The 17,657-nt window shown below is 44.4% G+C and overlaps 1 protein-coding gene across 1 annotated transcript in view; it reads right to left on the bottom strand.

Moving 5' to 3' along the window:
• ATRNL1 (attractin like 1) overlaps positions 1 to 3,101 on the bottom strand; it is a 645,181-nt gene extending 642,080 nt beyond the window's left edge. The window contains exon 1 of the mRNA XM_056850671.1: positions 2,797 to 3,101. Coding sequence (XP_056706649.1) covers positions 2,797 to 3,101 — 305 coding nt within the window. The remainder of the gene's footprint in view (positions 1 to 2,796) is intronic.
• Positions 3,102 to 17,657: the final 14,556 nt, after the last annotated feature.

Genomic DNA, 17,657 nt, shown 5'->3' with positions numbered 1-17,657 from the left:
ACTGAGTTCAGTACAGTTAAATATTATACTTACAACAAAACTTAATTCATTACCTTCCAACACACAAACACATGAGCCAACTGAAGAAATACTAGAAATTCAAATTGAAAATATAATTTAAATCAATCTACCCTGACAAGAAGGGGGGGAAGTCAGTCTTAAGTTACCTGAATGGATGATAATAGGGATGTTGACTTAAATGGATTATGGACTGAACTGCCAGTCTCACTCTCACACTCTAGGCTGAACCCGACAATTCACAATTTCAAGGGTCTTTCCCATGTTCACCTCCTCCCTTTATGACCACCAAGAAGCTGATGCTAGCAGTCAGGGAACTTGGACAAAATGGCCCAGCAGTCTACAGTGATGAGGCAGAACTGGTGGAGAATACCCCCATTCCCTTCCACCACCAGAGTTCCAATTCCTTCTTCTCACTCAGCCCTCTGTGTCAGTTTGTCCACGAAGTTCCCCCACGCCCCAGCTTTTTGTGGCCCACCTTCCTCTGCAGGATCCAACCCACACATGCATTTACAAAAATTATCTATAAGCTCAGTAACTGTTACCACATTCAATGGGTTATCAGTAGCAGCTCAGTTATTCTCTCTAGAACATCTACTACAATCATTTTTAATTATTACAGTATCAACTGCTGGTGAGGTTACCTGTAAACTTCTCCAATTTTACTGCTGCAAAAGCCTACTTCCACTGTATTGGTAAAATAAGCTATTCCCACTGCAAGCCTACCATAAATCACAAATTCTTTGGGTGAAATCAAATATTCAGGTAAAGCATATCCTCTCAGCATCCATCTAATCACAGAATATTAAAGTAATCTCTTGATATTCAGATACCTAACTGAATCTGCAAGAATTTTCACCAGTATGACTTGCTTTAGTGTCTCAGCAAATACAGAAACAGATGGCTCTTGCTGTCCCTATTTATGTACCATTCACACCAGCAAAATATTATAAAAGCTGTGAACGAGAGCACTTTTTTCTTTCAGACGAACTTTTAAAGTATCCCATCCAAATACATTTTCAGAAGAGTTTTTGGAAAGAGCCCAAAATTTATTTCTCCAATATAAAGCAATGGCATTAATCAGACCTTTAAAGGATATTCAATGTAGGATATGCAACAAGGAATAATTATACTCTTGGTTCACCAGAAACTCTCAAACACTGTTGCTATTCTGCTAGTGGAGAACTGTCCTTTAAAGTGCAATCGAGTCTTTCTCATGCTTAATTGTGAACAGTTAACATTCTTCAATAAATTTAATATAATCCTCCCTCAATCTGTTTCATTTTCCATGCAAATAAGACAAGTGACACACACCTTATCTTTTCATACTAAATAATGAACAGAATCCACCTAAGAAATGCATAACAGTAATGTCAAATGAAATATTTATTACTGTATTCAATAACTCCAAGCTAGGATATAGAGCATCATCAGAGGATTATACATGTCCTAAAAGGAAGTTGCTCAAGTGTGACTGAGTTACGAAATGGCATACAGCAGCACCAGGAGGAAGGTTCCAGCATCTATAGGCAAACTGTCTGATTCCATAGAGTAAGAAAAAGTCACTTAAAGTGCATCATTTCTGAACAAAACACTCAGCCCACAAAATATGTACCTGCTAAAATCATCACTGTCATTTCCACACTTATGTAAAAGTAATAGCAATTCACATTTTGTTCTTCCCTTCCCAAACTAATGATACTACAACTGATAACTTTTGAGCCCCCAAAATATGACTTTGTCACCCAAAATTCTGTATTCTGCGAAGTGACTTCTCATTCCTTTCCCAAGCAAACAAGTGGCTTCATCCAACTGAAGGGTAAAACGATACATTACAACATAAACAAACAAAAATGAACTGGAACCTGTACTTCCGTGAAACAAGCTTCTATCCTGATCTTTTCCAAAGATGAAGTTTTTGATCTCAATTAAAGACTCATACCCAAAAGCAGAACTTGTAAAGGGTACATTAGATATTTTTGCTGTTCTATTAACAAAGCTAATTCCAACGAGGTTTGCAAAGTAAAGAGAGTACTGATTACCTGATTATTTTCACAAATTACTAAACAAGAAAGCAAGGAGAAGCAAGTTAGCTCACCCAAGGTCATGCCTCACACCACTAACAGATCTGAGCACAAAGCTCTGCACTTGTAACTCCATCTACTAAGCTATATAAATTCCCTTTTAGGCATCTTTAGTATGAATGAACAAGATACCATTCCTCCCACCATACATACAGGGCACAGTTATGGAAGTGCATCCATATGCCCCACAGCCATTGTCCTTCATTCTCTTTTGCATCCCACCCATTCAGTTTTAGCAAATGTGTTTCTCAAATGACTGGTGGAGATTACTGTGGCCAACTAGCATGGCTCAACAGTCACACACACACACACAAATATCAGGTTAGGTGTATGTTATTAAGAGGTACCTTGTCAAAGAACTTGGAGAAATAGGTTTGCTTTAAAGTACGCGAAGAGAAACAAAACCCTAGTTGCTCTGAGGGAAAGGCCTTGTAATTCACATGTCTTTTGCTCAGAGGAATGACACCCCAAGACACTGTCATGAGCATCGCAAAGGAAACCACAGTGACGAGATCTCATCTGATTCCTCTTGGCCATTTCATTACAATCAAAGGCAAGCTGTTTTCAAGGGACCAAGGCATTCTTGGCCAAGAGGTTTCATTCTTCGTGGGCTCCAGCTTTTACGAACACGGAGGCATAAAACCAAAAGCCAAAGAAAAAGCAGAGCATAAGATCAGAAGATGACCAGACTTACTTGAACCTGCCTTGGCAGTGCTGGCACTGGTCTCCTACCCAGCCTTGGTCACAGAGGCAGGTGGAATTGGCACACCGGCCCGAAAAGCAGGAGGTCCTTTCACAAGCCTTCGACTCGGAGACCTGAGCATAGAGCACCAGGTACAGCAACCCATAGAAGAGCAGCCAGCTGTTCACATCCAGGAAGGAGGAGAAGCAGCAAGAGGGAAAGGGAAAAGGTCTCCAAGCGCCCAGGATGACAGGCGGGCCTCCCAGCCTGCGCAGGGCTTTCCCCAGAGGATCCATCATCTTCGCCACGGAGCCCATCCAGGGCCAGAGCTGGGACGGAGGGGAGGGGGAAGACCGATCAGCCCAGCTCCTCATTCAGCTCCAACCAGGCTGCAAGCAGTCGCCACCACGCCACAAGCATCCCCCAGCTCAGGGACAGAGGGAGCTTCTTTTTTGGGGGGGGGGGAGAACGAAGAAACAGGCCTTCCCCCAAAACGCAGGAACAGAGAAAACAAAAATGTATCCTGAAGAGAATTCCCTCCACGGGGGGGAGGGGGGGTGGAAGCCAAGTGCCCCCCAAACCCCGCTTTTCCTCCCTTCCCGGCTCCTCACGACGCCTCCTCTTGGCCCCTCAGGTCAACCGCCAGCAGCAGCAGCGGCCGCCGCTTTCCCGCCTCCTCTTCCTCTTCTTCCTCAGGGCTCATCGCCCCCCGCCTTCCACGGCTCCTGACCTTGTAAGCTTCCCCTCACAACATGCCGGGCACCCCCCACACACACACCCCAACCTAGTTTATGTAGCCCCTCCTCCTTTCCTCCTCCCCCCCCCAGTAACACCCCCCCCCCGCTCTGGTCTTCGCCGCTTATCCTTTTTCCCAAGCAGCAACGGCGGGACAAGGACGGCGGCGGCGAGGCGTCCTCCTCAGGCAACAAGCTGCGGGGAGAGCGGGGGGGAGCCTCTCCAGCGTCCCAACCCGAGCGGGCCTGAACGAGAGATATGGGGGGGGGGGGAGGCGGCTCCTCGTCCTTTCTCGGCCCCCCCGCAGCGGGGGTCCGGGCCGCGATTAAAAGCCCTCCTCTGTCCCGGCTGACAGTTTGCGAGCAGCCATTTTTAAACGGCTAATTGTAACGGCTTTCGGAGGCGGCCGGCTTCCCTCCCCGCCCCCCCCCCCTCCGCGGGGTCTATTGAGAGCCGTCCCCTGCGCGGCCAGGCCCCTCCTCAGTCCATGTGAACGGCGGCCGGGAAGCCGCCAACGACTCCGTGGCCGCCTCGGGGAGGGGTGGGGGCTGGGACTGGCTGCTGGTGCTGCTTTGAAGCAACTGCGTGGGAAACGGCTGGACTGGAGACCGGCAGCCCGTCCTCCCCTGGCCGCCGCGGAAAAGTAAAGGGGAGGCGCGGCGGCGAGCTGGCTTCTCTCCTCCTCTCTCGCCGGCCCCGCCCCCCCCCCGAAAGTTCCTGTCCCGCAATGAAGCCTCCGGCCTCAGGGCCCAGAGGAACCCCCCCCCCTCCGCCTTTGCAAACGGAGACGGGTTGGCCGGCGTTGCCACAGGCGCCGTGCCTCGCTCCCTCTCCACGGCTTTGCAGCGGGGAAGGGGGGGACTGGAGAGAGGAAAAACTACCACACAAAGAGGAGCTGAGCATGTGCGGCGGAGAAGCCCCTTAAAGGCGCAGCGCGTTGCCTCGTTGCATCACTTTTGGCGTCACGCTACAGAGAGCGAGTCGGGTTTGTGTTCAGGAGAAGGGAGGGGCCGACGAGAGGGGGGCTTGTCATCTGTTCCACAAGACAGAAAGCAAGTTCCTGAACTTTAAAAAAAAGAAAAAAAGACTAGGAGACTTTCCGTAAACACACTGACAACAGAACAACAGCAACACACACACACACACACACACGAAGAATTGTCATTGTTTTGCTGACTTCAATTTAGGGTTGCCCTGACCTAGATGGCCCAGGCTAGCCTGACCTTGTCAGATCTCAGAAGCTAAGCAGGGTCGGCCCTGGTTAGTATTTGGGTGGGAGACCACCAAGGAAGACCAGGGTTGCTGGGCAGAGGACGGCACTGGCAAAACCACCTCTGTTCGTCTCTTGCCATGGAAACCCCAAAAGGGGTCGCCATAAGTCGGCTGCGACTTGACGGCACTTTACGCACACACATTTAGGGTTACCCTCTTTTCTTTCTGCGGGGTCTCCTGTGTTTTTAATAGCTGCGTTCAGCTGATGCGATACACACGCCAACACACAATCCCAGCATCTTCTTGCCACATCTTTGGCCCGTCATAAAAAAGTTAGACACAGCAAACCTGCGACAAGCAAGTGTAGCGTCATTTGCCATTCTGACACATAATTATAAGATGGATTTACATTTGCATCAGACTAAACAACCTTAAATCAGAAGCAAATGGGGGAATACAGCTACTTATGTTTGCTGCACAATTTTGCTCGATTCTGTGCTGATAAAGTCTCATCTGATCCAATTTATATGCCAATTTGGGGGTAGACACTGCAGTGGGGGGAATCAGGTACAACCTGTTGTCAGACTTCTATGGATAGTTTCCAGTTGATCTCCCTTGATCGATATCAATAAAGTGATTGGGCTGTGAAGGCTACTCCCTGAAAACTGGATTCTTACCCATCCAGGCTATTAAAATCATGCCAGGATAAATGTGGAAATTCCTTTGGGGAAGATCATTAATATGTGCATCTTAGGAGTGTTTCCTTCACAGCTGAAAAATGATGCGATTAAACCTCATATTGAGAAGTCGTCTTTGAATAAGAGGGATATGGGCAATTATCATCCTGTGTCTAATCTCCCCTTTGGGGGCAAAATGATGGAGCAGGTTGCGGCAGAGCTACTGGAGGCATTTCTGGATGCAGTGCCTCCTTCCTACTTAATGTTTTAATTTTGTTTTCGTATCTTTTATGTATGCTAGATCTGGTTTTGATTGTTTTAATGATGTGTTTTTGTTGGTTTTTAAGTGATTCTTTTATTATGTGTTGATATGTTAGCCTCCTTGGGGGCCCTTTTGGGGGCAGAAAGGCAGGGTATACATTTTTTAAAATGAAAAAAAATACAGTCTTGAGGCTATGGGTGAAGTGCCTGAGGGTGAACAAATTGAAGCTTAATCCAGATAAAACAGAGGCTATGCTGGCTGAGAAGCCATAGTGTTTGGTGGCATTGATTTACCAGCCTTAAATGGGGTTAAACTTTCTTTAGTAAATCTAGTTAAGAGCTTGGGGAACTCCTGGACCTGGCCTTTTCAACGGATAAACAGGTCAGTGCAGTCAGCAGAAGTGCCTTCTTTCAGTTATATCTAGCTCATAAATTTACCTCTTAGACTTCATAGCGATTCATGCTAATGTAATCATAAAATTGGACTTCTCTAAGGCACTGTACTGGAGGCTGTCTTTGAACCTTCAGTTGCTACAAAACGGGGCAGCAAGATTTCTGTTTAGGATCACATCTTTTATATATTTATTTGGGGAATTTTTGTGCTGCTTCTCCAAACTAGACAGTATGGGAAGAGGCTGCCCTTCAAGTAGCCTACCCCAAGGTGTTTAGGGCCATAATGGTAAGCACCAGCACTTTGAATTGTGATTGGAAATAAATGGTTCATCAGTGCAGGTATTTCCCCACATCCAGCCTCTGACAATAGTCTTGTCCCTGCATTTTGTACCATTTAAGTTTCTGGACTATTTTCAATGGCAGCCCCAGATACCCAGGTGGAGTGCATTACAGTAATCTAACCTGAATGTGATCACACTATTGACCACAGTGGCCAGATCACACTTTTTGAGGAACTGCCATGGTTTGCATATCAGTCAAAGCTGCTAAAGGTGCTACATGTAACTCCAATAGTTTGGAAATGGCATGGTTACCTATGTTTCTGGATCCAATTCAAAGTGCTGGCTAGTTTATTTGAACACACATGAAACTGGTTGATATTGACTAATACCAATGTTAGTATTGTCAGCTCAGACTGGCAGTAGCTCCCCAGAATCTCAGGTAGAGGTCTTTCGCATTACCTGACCTTTACCTGATGCTTTTAACTGGAGATACCAGGGATTGAACCTGGGACCTTCTGCATGCCTAGCAAATGTTCTGTCACTGAGCCACAGGAACTCGCTCCATGTTTTTAATGCTATGGACAATTTCTTGCAAAATGATCTGAGCCAATGCCAGATAGCAGGACAGTCATTATTATTTTTAATACCAATGCTTATAGAAACCATGGCTAGCAGGCACCATTTTAAAAGAAGCGTTCCTCCTGTCCTCTCGCACAAGAGAGAATGACTCTTCTAAGATAATACATGCCTGTGTAACAGCTAGCACCACCTTCAAACTGTGCACCTTCAATCCTTCCATGGAGTCTGCAGTTTACTGAGGTGCTGCAGATGATGAAACAGTTGGGCTGAGGGTTAGAGCACAACTGGACAAAAACTCGAAGCAAATATGACTGAACACATTATCGTGCCTACTCTGTGGCAGTGATGGCAGCAAAGCTAGCTCATTTTCTGCAACCATTGCATCTGCACAGTGCCATCTGGCAGAGCTTTCCCAGGTTGTAAAAGGGCTTTTATCCCAAGCCCCAGAGGACGTTGACCCAGAAAACATACAAGCCCGCTGTGATTCCTTTGCAATGCATTGTGCAGATGAAATTGCTTGTATCCACCATGAATTAGACACCACAGTTGAACTGGCTCAATCTCAGGACGTTATTGAAGCGCAGTCTGGTTTTAGCACAGTCTGTTATACTTCTGGAGAGGCTGGCTGTGCTGGGAGGAGGGGGCACTGTGCTTCAGTGGTTCCACTCTTATTTGACAAACTGATTCCAGAAGATGGTGCAGCTGCTCAGCCCCATAGCATTTATGGTATGAAGACCTGTGGGGTTCTGTCTTATCCTCATGCTATTTAACATCTGCACAAAACTGCTGGTAGAGGTCATCTGGGGATTTGCAGCGGGGTGCAGATGGCACCCAGCTCTATTTCTTCTTAACACCTAAGCCAGGTGGGTCTATGGAAATCCTGAACAGGTGCCTGAAGAAGTTAATTAGCTGGATAATGGCCAATAAACAGAAGCTCAATTCAGACAAGACTGAGATGCTTCTGGTCAGATGTTCAGGGACTGCAGAGCCAACCTGGCCTGGAAGAGGTTGCACTACCCCTGAAGGAGTAGGTTTGTAATTTGAGGATGGTACTAAATTCTAACTGTCCAGGTTCAGGCAGGCAACCTGGGGCAACGGGCAGTAAGTGTAGTCCAAGTCACAGTCCAGGATCAGTTAGGTGTTCAAGCAACAAAAGAGGAGGTCAAATCCAGAAAGCACAAGCCAGGTCACAGTCCAAGGTCAGGAGTAAATCCAAGCAACAAAGTCCAGATCCAGTCCAAAGATCAAGAACACAGAGTTCTAAGGAGCAGGGCAACAGCAGGTACATAAGGGTCATGGACAAGTTGCTTCCATGCTGGTTCACCCTTCTCCTGTTGTTTTTATCAGAGAAACCCTGATCAGGAGCAGGTGCAACTCCTCAACCTGCTGAGTCATCCACAGACAGGTGCTACTCATCAATAGCGGGGCAGCCTGTGTGGCTGTCAGCCCTAATCCTGTGGTGACTCAAGCTCACAGGCTGAGGTTGACCAGTGCTGAGCTGCCAACCATGCACTATGGCACCACTTCTACACCTCCCTCTGGGCTCACCTTCTCCGGTGTTCCAAGGGCTCTGGTGGTTGCAGCATTTCTACTTCAGCTTTGGATCCCATGCAGCAAGACTGAAAGTGTGGCATGCTAACTTCGGCCTGAGACTCCCTCTCTGCACCTGATGGAGTCTCTGCCTTGTCCAGTGGATCTTCCTATGGCATCCAAGGGCTGGGGCCAGCTTCCTCCATCTCTTCCTCATCTGAGGAGGCGTTGGTAGGCAGAACCACAACACTAACCTATGATTGGAGACCAGGTCTCCATAGTGCCTTTTACCAGCCCTGGATAGTTTGCCAGCTATGGCCCTTCCTTGAAAAGTGTGATCTGGACAGAGTGATCTATGCTCTGATCACATCTGAGTTAGATTACTGTAATGCCCTCTACATGGGGTTTAGGGTTGCCAGGAACCCTCTGGCAACCAGCAGGGGGTAGGGGTGAGGGGAGAATTTACCAGCTGCAAATGGAGGACGGCATCAACATCACTTCCGGAAGTGACATCATCACATTGCTGATGACTTCGAGGACACTCTAGTATTTAGGCAAAAACTCTATGGTAGAAGCCGTTTTTACCATAGAGTATTGCCCTAACACCAGAGTGTCCCATGGTCATCGCGACATAATGACCTCCCTTCCAGAAGTTGCATCAATGCTGGACTCAATTAGCAGCTAGTAAGTCGTCCCCCCCCCACTGGCTGTTTGAATGACGCTGGTGGGAGGGGGCTTGGAGCAGGGAACCCCTAGTGGGGTTGCCTTTCAGAATGGTGCAGAAACCTCAAATTGGTCTGAAACGCAGTGGCCAGGCTACTGACAGGGTTTGGATACAGGGGTAGTATCCTCTTTACTATTAGTAGTACATACTACTAATTATGTACACTTTAATTAGCTAGCCACCTTGGTGGCCCTTATGAGAGCAGAAAATCAGGATATACATTTTATTAAATAAGTTTAAAAAAAATAAAAATAGAGACAGGGCATTTTCTGTGGTGAGCTTTTTACCAGGCTTTTAATTAGGAGTTTTATCTTATTAGCTTTCTTATGTCTGCTTCTGCTTTAGTGATAGTTTTTCTGCTGCTTATGTATAATGGCTCATTTTTAATGGCTTGTGCTTTTTTATACTGTGCTTTTTAATTGTAGGCCACCTTGAGCAGGACTCTGATGAGACAGCCTAGAAATATTATAAATAATTTTATTTCAAAAGCACTGTTTTATTTGTATATAAATTCATGAAGGTTTAATCAATAAATTAATTTAAAGTGATCAGATTAATAAACCAAACAAGTTGCCTACCAAATAATGGCTGATTACAGAATAAAATGTATTCCTAATACTGGCTCCCTAATATTGTCCCAGTGCACCTACTAATACTGATGGTAATTTAGCTCACCTACTAATAATTCCATATCTTTTAAAACTATGACATTTTGCAACTAATTGTCAAAATTATACTTTGCCTTTCTGGGAGAAAATGCTTTAGTACTGTATTTTTTTGGAGCTGTTAGTTAATTGTGCCAAATTATATGTGATTGGGTCTACTAAATAACTATCTGGTATTAAGGAGTGACATGAAACCAGTGACTTTATTAATTTAAGATTATGTAAAGGGATACAAATGAGCCAATCCCAGTTTTCTATTTCATACCACATTAAGCAATCTGTGCTCCATCTAGAAGGAAGATTGCATCAAATCTAAGACGCAGGCCAATTTTAATTATTTATTCTAGTTTACTTTTAAATCTATGTTGGGCTGAGGAGATCCATCTTTCTCTGACATTTTCAACCACTTAGGAAAAGGCAGCCATTTTTTCCAAACTGCCAATCAAAGTAAAGACAATGTTGGAGGAATAGAAGCCTTTAAACCAGAGAATTCTATTTAGCATTGCAAAGGGTCAATGCTGTAGCAATATGTTTGTCCATCAACCATCACACTTGTTGTAGAAGGACAAAGAAAAGAAGAAAAGCAGTAAAAACAAAGGTAGATGTTATAAACAGAAATAAAGGGGGGTTCATTGATAAAGAATTGTGCTGTTAAGAATCCTTTCATGAGAGTTTACAAAAATAAATTAAGCTGCTGAGTAGGCACCAAAAAACCACCCAAAGGTTATTACAGCCAAACAATGTTTATAATGGAGAAAACGTTCGAGTTACACAGAATTTATGCAGGCTGGATATTCGGGGGGTGGGAGGAGCATGGGGAAATAGATATACTGACAACCAGTGTGGCACAGTGGTTTGGAGGTTGGGCTAGAATCTTAGAGATGGTTTAAAGTTCCCTTTCTGCCATGAAGCAAATTGTGTGACTTTGGGCCTGTCACTCTCTTTCAGCCTAAACTACCGAGAACCATCTAGCTGCCCTGAACTCTATGGAGGAAGGGCAGGATAAAACACTAGATAAATATTTCTTGGTGAAATAATGATAACCCTTTGTCTACAGATAGTTTTACTCATGTGTACTTTTGCTTCCTATGTTTACTCAGAAGCACTATGGTAAGTATGTCTAAGGGAACGATCCTAATCAGGTCTACTCAGAGTAAGTCCCACGTTATTCAGTGGGGCTTACTCCCAGGAAAGAGACCTTAGGAATGCGCTGTCATACTGGAACCCCAAGAAAGAAATGGAGAATGCTCATGCAGCCTCAAAGCTTCACCTTAATACCCTGACACTGAACAGTTGCTCAGAAGGGAAATTAATGACTGAAACACTTTAGTAATCCCAGGGCCTTATGATGCCAGATGAATATAGGAAAGCCAAAAACCATGAATCAGTCCTAGGAGGAAATAAAAAATTAAATGTCGTCTCATGATGAAGCAACTGGTTTCCCTGAGAAACTGTCAGACCCCGCCTAATGACAAATTTTGTAGTTAGTTCTCCACAAACTAGTTTCCACCAACATTATTTATATTATTTATTTAAAACATTTTTATGCCGCCTTTCCACCCAATCAGGGTCCATAAGGCAGCAAACATTAAAACAATTAATGCAGTTAAAATTATAAAATTCAATTAAAAAACACATAAACACACAGTACTAGAAGTAGGGCCAGTAACCATTATTGTGGGTAAGAGATGAAACAAAAAGATCTTCACCTACTGGCGAAAGACACTGATAGAGGGAGACAGAGGAATCTTCCTAGGAAAGGTGTGACGGACAGGAGGCTGTTGTGCCCCTGAAGGGAAAAAACAGCCACTCAGCTAAGCCCATGGAAGTGCTGCTGCAGCATCCAATCACCTTTCAGAAGAGGGATGGATGAAGGCACAGGAAGACAGAGTTTAGATCAGGCTGAGGGCAGTGATGGCTCAGGTCTGGCTCAGCAAAAGAGCAGACAGTTTGAAGGGCAACTCTGCCTGGTAGTGTGATACAGGTGTTTAACTCTTCCTCTGGGAGAGAATAAGGAGCCCATTTGTTAGGACGGTCTCCAGTAATGAGCTGACCGTGTACCACTCCGTCTGATTCTTGGGAAAGGACAGGCTGTTGTGGGTAGAATCTTGTGTATGTGAAAGGATCCAACCTAGTAGCTCATTAGCAAAAACCTGTTTGTACCTGTAAACCGTAAAAGAGAATTCAAATCTCAATCTGAAGTCATAACTAGCTTAAACGTATGTGCCTCAACCAGGTTTCTTCTTTGAGGACCTAGAGACCTGTGCTGCTGATCTGTTCCTTGAAACCAATCTGTAAATAAATAAATCTTTGTAATTTATGTACAACTCCTGCCTCAGTGATCTCCGTGTTCTACTTGCTCACCACTGAACTTACCTCATGGCAGTGAACCCAAAGCTGTTACACTTGCTACCTTAAGAACATCTGGTAACTGAGGGGAAGGTTTAAAACAAACCTGGTCCCCCAAGAGCTGTGTGGATCCTCTCAGTAGCCAATAAAGACCTGTCACAGAGGGAGTTCCAAAATTTTGGTGCCACGATAGAGAAGGGTGTTTCTTGGGTCACAACCTGTCTAACCTGTCTCAGATGGCTGGGGCAGCCAAAGCCCCAAGGATGTCTAGAATAAGCAGGTAGGTTCATTATGGTAGAAGGCTGTCATTAAGCTATGTTGGTCCATTCAAAATACTGGAGAGCAGGCACAGTATGTACCATCTTTAAGCCCTCAACCCCATGCCTTTTTCTCCATCTCCTTGCCAAGCACATTCGGGTCCAGCTTTCTGCCCCAATCCCATCCCCTTCACCAAGCTGCCTTCAGTCCTCAGTTCTCTCCCCCTTCTGTTAATCTTGTCCCAGTGTGGCTTCATCCAATAGCCATACAATCCTTCTCAGAAACACATTGACTTCATCCCCTCAATCTCCTGAACCTTCCTCTTATCCAAGTCTTGTTTGGTAGGATGCGTCCCCAGCCCTCTTCACTGAATCTAGGGATGCCAGCCTCCAGGTGGGACCAGGGGATCCCCTGGAATTACAGCTCATCTCCACCCTACAGAGATCAGTTCCCCTGGAGAAAATGGATGTTTTGGAGGGGGGACTGTATGGCATTGTATCCCACTGACGTCCCTGCCCTTCCCAGGCTCCATCCCCAAATCTCCAGGAGTTTCCCAACCTGGTTCTGGCAACCCTATGCCCCCATCCCCCACTGGTAGCCGGGGGGGGGGATGGGACTTGGAAACCCTAACTGAATCTCACTTCCTCTATCCCCTCCACACACAATCTAAACTCTAACCTATAAGGTTTCTCTGCCTCTTTTCTCACACTGGGACACTGTCGCACACACATCAAGAAGTACTAAATTCCTTGTAAAACTGCAAAGTATTTACATGGGCAGCTATAAATGGGTAATTTTGCTAATTCTGCTACTCATACTGTGACACTCTTCTTCATTCCCCTCAGTATTGCTTCCATATACCCTTATGTATGCAACAAACTTCAAACATCCTGCCGCCTGAGTTACAATGGTACATATGGGTTACAACATACATATGTGAAAGCCACACATATATTCTTCCTTGTTTCCTGGGTAACAACAGTGACTATGCTGGAGTTTATAGCAACCTCACCAACATCCATATATTACAAAGTGGCATGATACTAACAACCTCATGTAGGGTACCAACCCCCAAGTAAGGCTTTGAGTTCTGGAATTACAACTGATCTCCAGACTACCAGGCTCAGTTCTCCTGGAGAAAATGACATCTTTGAGCGTGGACCCCATGGCATCACATTTCTGCAGAGCTCCCTTCCCAAGCTCTGCCTTCCCCAGATTCCACCACCAAATATCTAGGAATTTCCCAACCCAGAATTTGCAACTAGGGTTTTCATCCTCCAGGTGAGGCCTGGAGATCTCCAGGAATTACAGCTACAGACTACAGAGATGAGTTTCCCTGAAGGAAACGACAGATTTGGAGGGTAGACTTGTTTTGGGCAAATGTTATAGTGTTACCCTACATGATGATTCTACTTCTGGGTCACACTAGAATAAACATGTCACCAGCAAGCCCCCCCCCCCAGGTGAGTCACCCACCTGTTGCCAACCTTGGCAATTCTACTGACAGGATTGCTGTGAGGATAAAACAGAGAAGAATTATGCAAGCCACTTGGGGTCCTCATTGGGGAAAAGCAAATGAAGCAAATACATTTGCTACATCAAGTGTCAAACACATCTTGATTACTAGAGAAGTCTACTAATGAGACATTTTTAATTTTGTTCCTTAAAACCTGTCACTTGAAGGCTACCTGATAACTTGCCCGTGCTCCATAGAGCAAGCCAAGGCATAAAGGTGGCAGAATGTTGGGCAAAGGGAATTCCCAACTAAAATCAGATTTATGAAAGTCATTGTAGTGACAGCCATTTAGGGAGACGAGATATTAAATAAAGTATAAGTATAAGCAACATTAGCATAAGGAGAATAAAAATATAAACATTCAGTATCAATAGAACGTTGTAGTTTGTGTTCCAAAATAACTGCAAGCTTCACTAGGTTACAAACATCCAAGTCCAACATGCAATTAAGCCAGTGTAGCTTCATTTGCTTCTTTGGAATGCAGCCTGCTTAACAGCAATGGTACCATTTTAAGTATGCCTTTACACAAAACAACAGGCATTTCTATCACAGCCTAAGGAACCTGGAAGCAAAGAGGACCAAAGTTTTTTTGCTTCACAATGATGGAATTCTAAAGCATGTGAAGGAATGGTGAACGTTATGGTATTATTTATTCATCTCTGCATATGTATTGTGTTATTACCATAGAACAGCTGAACTGTAGTCAAAATTATATTTAATTTTACTTAAAATGTATTATTTGGAAGATTTATATTTCACCAAAATGGATTATATTATATTGAGATAACTAGAATATTTTACTGAAGTTAGGTTTTATTATTAGATGTTCTACTTAATGCTATACATTTATACACATTGTTAAGGTTGAAATCTATGTAACAAACTGATTATGAATGCAAGTGAAGGAATATTAAACTTTTAAGTAATGTGTGTGTCATAAAATCATTAGAGGTGTCAGAATCTTATTTGAGGTTTTTAAAAGCCGATGTGGCTTAACTATGCTGAACTGATGATAAACTTTTCTGTCAGATGAAGTTATTTGGCAGGTCTAAGTGAAGGCAGATCTGTCAATTTATTGTCATTAATTGAAGAATTATTAAGCGGTGCCTCTTTTCCTTCAATATGGTGTTTAACATTCAGAATAATTCCTTTCTCCAGATGTGGATATGGAAATTGCTCGTTTTATGAAAGCGGCTTACATCCTTAATAGAATTTCCTATGGCAGCCAAAATGTGTGAATAGCTTTATTCACAGAGCTAAAGTTGTATGGGGGGGTATTTTTAGAATTAGAGGATACACTTAATGCACTTGGAAAGAAGGGAAGTAATATTGAAAATGAAATTATACAAATCCTTCCAGGCTGTGCTTGCAATATAATAAGATGTACACGTTATAACTGCAAATCAAAATCAAAGGTTTTCAGAAGTATAAAATAATCATTCAAGAGGGGGCTATACCCTCAAGGGATGTGCAGTTGGACATTAATGAGTTGAAGCCAGAAACTAAATGTTCCTTGTTATTTATCATTATAACTAATCCAAACTAAAAAAAATAATATTAAGAAATGTTTGAGCTAGCCCTCAACCTGTCTGGCTGAAAGTTCAAGAAAGGTGGAGTGGAAGTGAGGATCAGATATGTCAGCATCCGGGACATTTACCCAGCAGCAAACGTACAGTGCCTGTCACCAAAAATGATTGTATTGATGGATCTGCTTGGAGGAGGACTTCTGTTTTGATTCTATATAAACACACTGGCTCCTGTTTGCTTCATATTCTGTTCTCTCTAGGGCTGCCCTGTTGGCAAAGCAGAAGATATTTTGGCTACCAAGAGAGGTGTATAGACAGGCAGTGCTACAGACTGAGGGGGGATGGAAGAAAATGCCACAACTGACATCCCCCCCACCATAAGAACATAAGAAAGGCCCTGCTGGATCAGACCAAGGCCCATCAAGTCCAGCAGTCTGTTCACACAGTGGCCAACCAGGCACCTCTAGGAAGCCACAAACAAGACGAGTGCAGCAGCACCATCCTGCCTGTGTTCCACTGCACCCAAAATAATAGGCATGCTCCTCTGATACTAGAGAGAATAGGTATGCAGCATGACTAGTAGCCATTCCAACTAATAGCCATGAATACCACTCTCATCCATGAATATGTCCACTCCCCTCTTAAAGCCCTCCAAGCTGGCAGCCATCACCACATCCTGGGGCAGGGAGTTCCACAATTTAACTATGCGTTGTGTGAAAAAATACTTCCTTTATCTGTTTTGAATCTCTCACCCTCCAGCTTTAGCAGATGACCCCGTGTTATAGTATTATGGGAGAGGGAGAAAAACTTCTCCCTGTCCACTCTCTCCAAACCATGCATAATTTTATAGACCTCTATCATGTCTCCCCTTAGCCGCCTTCTTTCCAAGCTAAACAGCCCTAAGCGTCCTAACCGCTCCCCATAGGACAGTTGCTCTAGTTCCCTAATCATTTTGGTTGCTCTTTTCTGCACCTTCTCAAGCTCTGTAATATCCTTTTTTAGGTGTGGTGACCAGAACTGTAACAGTATTCCAAGTGTGGTCTCACCATAGATTTCTACAAGGGCAGTATGATATCAGCAGTTTTATTTTCTATTCCTCGTCTAATTATGGCCAGCATAGAATTTGCCTTTTTTACAGCAGCCGCACACTGGGTCGACATCTTCATTGAGCTATCCACTACCATCCCAAGATCCCTTTCTTGGTCTGTCGCTGCCAGCACAGATCCCATCAGTGTATATGTGAAGTTGGAATTTCTTGCCCCAATATGCATCACTTTACACTTACTCACATTGAATCTCATTTGCCATTTTAATGCCCATTCTTCCAGTATGCAGAGATCCTTCTGGAGCTCTTCACAGTCCGATTTTGTCATAACCACCCTAAATAATCCACCCCCAACAATAGGCTGCATCTGTTGTTTCATCTTAAATGTGTATGCACTGCAGCCAGTGCCAGAGGGATAGACAGATCGGTCAAATAGAGTTGCCAGGTCCACCCTCTCAATTGGTGGGAGGTTTTAGGGGGCGGGGCTGGGGCGGCCGTGCACACATGATGATGTCACTTCTGGGTTTACCCCCAGAAGTGCCACATCGTCATGGCCGCTTTAGCTCTCAAAACCCAAAATTTTGGGAGTTTGAGTGCTAAAGAAGCCGCAGCAATGCAGTGCTTCCAGGGGTAAACTGGAAGGGACGTCATTGCGTGCACGCAGCCATGCGCACATACGATCACTGCTCTAGAGCAGCTGGGTGGATTGGCGGGCAACTGTCCACCGAAATCACCCACCTGGCAACCCTAGTCTCAAATCAGATGATACGCAAGAGATCAAAGATGAGGATAGATGAGAATGCCCTGTGTTTTTAATATTCCTTAAAAGCAGCCATGGAAGACTGATTTCATGAAAGTTATGAAATCATTATTCATAGCAAGGCCACAAACTGGAAAATAATTGTTAAATATAATGTTGGTGGATTTAGAGCTCTAGATATATAAAGATGTGGGAAATCTTTAGGTCCAGAAGGTCCCAGCATCTCCAGTTAAAAGGGATCAGGTAACATGTGATGTGAAAGTCCTTGAGCTGAGACCATGGAGAGCAGCTGCCAGTCTAAGAAGATAATACTGACTTTGATGAACCAAGAGTTCGATTCAGTATAAGGCAGCTTCATGTGT

The sequence above is a fragment of the Euleptes europaea genome, chromosome 5 (assembly GCF_029931775.1).
Source record: "Euleptes europaea isolate rEulEur1 chromosome 5, rEulEur1.hap1, whole genome shotgun sequence".
In the NCBI taxonomy this organism is placed as follows: Eukaryota; Metazoa; Chordata; class Lepidosauria; order Squamata; family Sphaerodactylidae; genus Euleptes; species Euleptes europaea.
The sequence above is the reverse complement of the archived record's forward strand: the minus strand, read 5'-3'. Positions and strand labels throughout refer to the sequence as shown.